Consider the following 6,716-nt stretch of genomic DNA (forward strand, 5'->3'; position numbering starts at 1 on the left):
TACAATATAATATCAACTTCTTTTATAGAAAGAGACCGATTTTTTAAAAATTGTCCATAAATTACGGATGAATCATCCAATTTTTAAAATTACCGGATAAATCATAAATAAGTAACTCAACGAATTTGTTTTGATTTTCAAAATCTATAACCATGATATTAACCCATAATTGTCATTTTCTTATAACTAAACCCCATAGTTCTTTGTTTACTTGTGTAAAGGAGGATGCAGCAAGAATTTTCTGGCAGCAGCCGGTGGCCATCTTTTTTTTTTGTGAGGAGAGCTAGTACATAAAAAGTTAACCGCCACAACAAGACATACTAAAGATTATAGCTGTGTACTTGGTTTGATGTAGAGATGAAAGCAAGTTTACAAGCTCAGATGATCCACAAAAGCACGAGTGCAGCTTCATTGTAATGACTCGTAGAGGATATAGAGTGATGTCCTGGATTTTGAACAGGATTTAGAGCGATATCCTACATTTCGAAGGAGAAGTTCATCCATCCTCCATCCCACGTATAAGATCTAAAGAGACATTGATGCCTTTAATTTCGTCTTGGAGCACTATATTCCTTGGTCCGGTTCTTTTTTTCTGATGATTTTATGGAACCTAATCACAACATTGGCGGGGCTGAAGTTGTATGTATCCTCTCCTACAACCGGAACAAGCAACACACAATCTTTTGTGGGGATAGTTGTTGACCGTTAGGGAAGAAAATGTCAGGGAACGGTTCCGGAACATGAAGCAAACATGTATTAAGAATTTGTTTAAAGACACAAGTCCATAATCTCGTGCATTGTAAATTTACAACTATAAATAACAATAGAATATAGAATATATTATATTTTGCAATTACCAACGTTCCAGTAAAAATCTACAACTAATTTCAAAGTACATTGAAGCAGCAACAAAAGGCACAATATTTCATTTTTAAACGTAAGATATTGTGGTAAAGTATGTTGTATTGCAGGCACATTGTCAAGAACAAATAGCTACATGCAGTTTAAACGTGTAAAAGATTAGATGTGAACACTGATTTGTTCCGATTGAGGTCTTCAAGAAATCGCTAACAATCGGGTATAAATCCAAAGTACATAGAAGAAGCAAAAAGGGAAAATAGTTTATTTATCAACGAAAGATTTGTAACAATCACGTAATCGCTGCGAGCATTTCCGCCAAAGAAGCTCTCAAGCACCGTACCTGAACCAAATAATAAATATAAATGTGTTTACAAGCTAATTACATAACAAGTATATTAATTGACATTGCCAATGGAAAAAAAATCCCGCACATTGGCAATAACAAAAAGCTACTGCTGTTTAACATTCTTGTAACAGATAAGATGTGTGATGTTTGATGCATTGCCAGTAAAGAAATTTTTCCGGCACACTGCCAAGACATGCAGTTTAAAATTCTTATAACAGATTAGATATAAACCACCTGATAATTTGTTCCAATCAAGGTCTTCAACCTTTTCACCTACATTGAATTTAAATTCACGACCACATCTAAGAAGGGGTTAAATATCAATGTGCTCACTCAACTGAACGTCATATATCAGTTTAATCATCAAAGTTAACGGGGTATCATTTGAATCACTAAAGTCATAATAAATATCATACATAAATATGTGCATCGAAAAATAAAATTTATTTTATGGAGTTCTATATATTTTTCTTGAATCCTATTACAACCAAATGAAAATGTATGAATTCTAGTATTTTCTATAATATAATAAGATTTTTTAAAGTTTATCTACTATTTATTTTTAATTTTGTAGTCATTTGCTTTATTTAAATAAAAATAATTGGTAGATAAATTTTTAAAAATCTCAAAAAATCATCTAAAATACTATGAATTCATAACTTTTCATTTGGTTGTAATAAGATTTTAAAAAAATGTTTAGAACTCCATAAAATAAATTTTAATTCTTGAGCACATATTTTGAGGTATCTGTTTGATATTTATTATTACTTTAGTGATCCAAATGATACCCCGTTAAGTTTAATGATTAAACTGATATATGACCTTCAGTTGAGTGACCACTTTGATATTTAACCCATCTAAAAAGAACATTAACTAAAAATAACCAGCAGTCCATTATCAATCCACAACCTATTATCAACTAGATTAAAGACGCAAGAAAAGGAACAACATTTCAAAGAATGATTGTACTTTCAAGGAATGATGAGTGAACACTGCAGCACTTTCAACAGTCCTAATGTATATGTTTAACACCTAGATTACTTTATTTGAGATGGAATATTTAATACACTATAATACCATGAGGCAAATATTACAACAGCCCAATGACGACGGCCAAAATAACGTACACATAATACACTATGAAATCATGAGGCAAATATTACAACATGCCAATGATGACAGCCAAAATTACGTAGACTCGAGAAGACACTATAACTCTTGCCTAGGATGCTAGGGCAAGGCAACCTCCACTAAATTGGTGGATAAGGACTTTTAAAGTAGAAATGTTGAGGCACTCTTGTAAGGTTGGTAATTATCTAGTATACAAAATGTATATTTTTCGACTATCAAAAATTCAAGTCCCACAAAAGCCATAACTTTCCATTTGTAAAAAATTCACCCTTTTTTGAATTAAGTAAACTTTATTTTAGTGCTTCTTTATAAGGAATGCACTTTTCTACTTCAAACCTCTCATCTCTTTCAGCTAAGTATTCAGCTCAGTTTTGCTGCAATTAACTTAATAATCCAGTGAACAAATTCTTGAAAATGTCATAACACAATACCTTACTGGATCTACTCCAAACTAAACTTGCCAACAAACTTAATAATCAGTTAACTTAAGAAGTAGCAGAACCTTCCTGTTACCTGCTTTTAAAATTTATCTCCATTATCTTTTTTCCTTGCATCTTCTTTTCTATTACCTTCTGGACCATCTTCACCAGAAACCACATGCTCTGTTCTTCTTGGTGCATCCGAGCTCTCTGTAATAATGAATGTGATATTTTATTTCAGACATTTACAAAAAAGAAAGTAAGAAAAAAATCACTCTGGTCTTATATTCTTACTGCTGAACATATTACGGCATCGCCTTTTTATAACCAACTCCTTAACAATTCGGTATCTGAAACTATCTAGTTCATCTTGATTCCATGACATCTTTCCAATATCAAGACCTTGGGCAAAGGCATCCATGTACTTGCAAACTAGTACCCCACAGTCGTGACCGTTTAATTGTTTCGGTATGTCACTAGGGATATAAAACTTTGGTGCAATAGCCTTGAAACGATCTGGAGCCTTCATCTTCAGTATGTGATTAAGGGCCATAGTCTAAAGAAGAGCAAAGAGATAGATCAATATTAACAGAAATTCAAGTACAAACAAGACCAAAAAACTATTAACGAAGTCTTACCACAAAGTTTGCAGCTTTGTCATGGAGACGTTCAGAAGGATACGGAAAAGGATCCAATAAAAGTAGTTCCCAGTTTGCAATATCAAATATGAAAACAATGAAATGATGCTGGTCGCACACCGGAATAAGGACATACTCTGTATTGGAGATCGAAACACCATGCTGTAGGTGGTAATCAGAAAAAGCCACCATGTTGTAGGTGGTAATCAGAAAAAGCCACCTGACACTACAAAAGAGTCATTGCGGGAATCGGTCGAACGGCGTAAGAAGTTTGATGGTCATGGTGGTAAAGCTTTAGAAAGGTACCCAAGCAAAGGGTACACAGGAAGGAAGGGCATGTGCAAGACGAGCAGCCAGTGGAGATACGCATAACCAAAGGTCAGAGGCAGTTGTAGGTGGTGAGCAGATTCCAACTGATACTACAGAACAGTCACTGAATGAATCAGACTAAGGGAGAACGTCAGAGGATGCTGTAGGTGGTAATCAGAAACAGCAACCTGACACTACAAAAGAGCCATTGCAGGAATCAGTCGAACGGCGCAAGACGTTTGATGGTCATGGTGGTGATAACGAGGCTAGTGAAACCCCTCTTGTAAGTATCAAACTGTTATGCAGTAATAATGTGATGCTTTTGTTGCACTATATTTGTCATTCTATCTTACACCCATCAATAATATTCTTACCCTTGCTAGGACTATGCGGGACTGGAAAGGGATTTGGAAGTTTACAGCCACAATGTTCTTGACCAATTAAGGAAACTTGAAGAGTTAATTAGAATACTGGACAAGAAGGTGGACAAGTAATAAAATTCTGAATTAGTCGGACGCAGCTCAGTCGAAAGCAGATCAGGCAAACGCAGTTTAACGTCTCGTATCAAGAGGAGTTCCAGATATTGATTAAGCACATCATCAGTAAGATCTTTTTCAAGTTCAAGTGACTGTACATCCTTCCAATTCAAACCGCAATCTTTAAGGTCCAAGATTTTATTCTTGAAACAACATTCATTAATTAAAGTCTTGTCCTTTTCTTTAATTGGTTTGCTAAATTTCTTTAGATCTCCTAGGGAGAGATGCCATTGTCTCCGGTATTGATGGGTGGAATCTGCTCACCACCTACAACTGCCTCTGACATTTGGTTATGCGTATCTCCACTGGCTGGAAACAATGGCATCTCTCCCTAGGAGATCTAAAGAAATTTAGCAAACCAATTAAAGAAAAGGACAAGGCTTTAATTAATGAATGCTGTTTCAAGAATAAAACCTTGGACCTTAAAGATTGCGGTTTGAATTGGAAAGATGTACAGTCACTTGAACCTGAAAAAGATCTTATTGATGATGTGCTTAATCAATATTTGGAACTCCTCCTGATGCGAGACGTTAAACTGCGTTTGCCTGATCTGCTTTTGACTGAGCTGCGTCCGACTAATTCAGGATTCTATTACTTGTCCACCTTCTTGTCCAGAATTCTAATTAACTTTTCAAGTTTCCTTAACTGGTCCAGAACATTGTGGTTGTAAACTTCCAAATCCCTTTCCAGTCCCGCATAGTCCTAGCAAGGGTAAGGATATTATTGATGGGTGTAAAATAGAATGACAGATATAGTGCAACAAAAGCATCACATTATTACTGCATAACAGTTTGATACTTACAAGGGGGGCTTCACTAGCCTCGTTATCACCACCATGACTATCAAACGTCTTACGCCGTTCGACTGATTCCTGCAATGGCTCTTTTGTAGTGTCAGGTTGTTGTTTCTGATTACCACCTACAGCATCCTCTGACGTTCTCCCTTGGACTGATTCATTCAGTGACTGTTCTGTAGTATCAGTTGGAATCTGCTCACCACCTACAACTGCCTCTGACCTTTGGTTATGCGTATCTCCACTGGCTGCTCGTCTTGCACGTGCCCTTCTCTTCCTTCCTGTGTACCCTTTGCTTGGGTACGTTTCTAAAGTTTTACCACCATGACCATCAAACTTCTTACGCCGTCCGACTGATTCCTGCAATGGCTCTTTTGTAGTGTCAGGTGGCTTTTTCTGATTACCACCTACAGCAGCCTTTGACGTGCTCCCTTGGTCTGATTCACTCCGTGGCTGTTCTGAAGTATCAGTTGGAAGCTGCTGATCATCACCTACAACTGCTACAACTGCCTCTGACCTTTGGTTATGCGTATCTCCACTAGCTACTCGTCTTGCAAATGCCCTTCTCTCCCTTCCTGTGTACCCTTTGCTTTGGTACCCTTTTAAAGCTTTACCGCCATGACCATCAAACGTCTTACGCCGTTCGACTGATTCCTGCAATGGCTCTTTTGTAGTGTCAGATAGCTGTTTCTGATTACCACTTACAGCAGCCTCTAACGTTCTCCCTTGGTCTGATTCATTCAGTGGTTGTTCTATAGTATCAGTTGGAAACTGCTGATCACTACCTACAACTGCCTCTGACCTTTGGTTATGTGTATCTCCACTGGCTGCTCGTCTTGCACATGTCTTTCTCTTCCTTCCTGTGTACCCTTTTCTTGGGGACCCTTTTAAAGCTTTACCAATCAATTCCTTAGTTATGGCTTTTCGAGGACGAAAATTGTACCGAGAAGTATCAGCTCTCCCTGACCTTCCTTGCAAAGGAGTTCCACGATCAGGGTTTCCCAGAATTTCTGTTTCCCTTCTTCCTTGTACTGGACTCTGATCTGGTGTGTGTGTGTGTCTGAGCTGGCGAGAGTGTCTGAGCTGGCGTGGGTGTCTGAGCTGGCGTGTGTGTCCGAGCTGGCGTGTGTGTCGAAGCTGGCGAGAGTGTCTGATGATCTGGCTGGTCTAAACACATCCAAGATACTTTATCAAAACCTAGGAGGAAAGAGTCGTAAGTTAACAGCAGTTATAGATAAAAGATACACTGAGCAGTTAGATTTAATTTTTACATACGTAATTTTGATTCGTGTCTGCAGAGAAAGGTATTAAAGGCATCTATAGTGTCACTTTGACATCGTTCCGTTACACCACCAAGTACATCATCATTAATAAGACTTTTAACGACGTCCTCCAAATTTTCCATGTTGCACCAAAAATATTAATTAATAATTATGAAGAGAAAAATATTAATTAATAATTTTTCTGTACTTCTTTAACAACTTAAGCTACAACTCTAAAGCACATCTTATTGACGAAAAACTTAAACAGCAATGGAACACTCTATTACTAGCACAGGACTACATCTAATATGTATTTAAATCAGCACCTGGCTGAGTAAATTCAGCAAGCACATCAGTGCGAAACCAAATGCAATTGCTTGCGAATAATCACAAACACCATTGTACGATACATAACCTAGGA

At 37.2% G+C, this 6,716-nt stretch overlaps 1 protein-coding gene across 1 annotated transcript; it reads right to left on the reverse strand.

Moving 5' to 3' along the window:
• Positions 1–818: 818 nt before the first annotated feature.
• LOC141665200 (uncharacterized) lies at positions 819–6,350 on the reverse strand. The gene is made up of 5 exons (XM_074471179.1): positions 6,309–6,350; positions 3,396–6,200; positions 3,052–3,313; positions 2,852–2,967; positions 819–1,201 (listed from the first exon to the last, which is right to left on the reverse strand). The coding sequence occupies exons 1-2, from the start codon at positions 6,348–6,350 to the stop codon at positions 4,872–4,874; spliced, it is 1,371 nt and encodes a 456-aa protein (XP_074327280.1). The 3' UTR covers positions 819–1,201; positions 2,852–2,967; positions 3,052–3,313; positions 3,396–4,871.
• Between the last annotated feature and the right edge of the window lie 366 nt (positions 6,351–6,716).

Source organism: Apium graveolens, chromosome 6 (assembly GCF_009905375.1).
Source record: "Apium graveolens cultivar Ventura chromosome 6, ASM990537v1, whole genome shotgun sequence".
Taxonomy (NCBI): Eukaryota; Viridiplantae; Streptophyta; class Magnoliopsida; order Apiales; family Apiaceae; genus Apium; species Apium graveolens.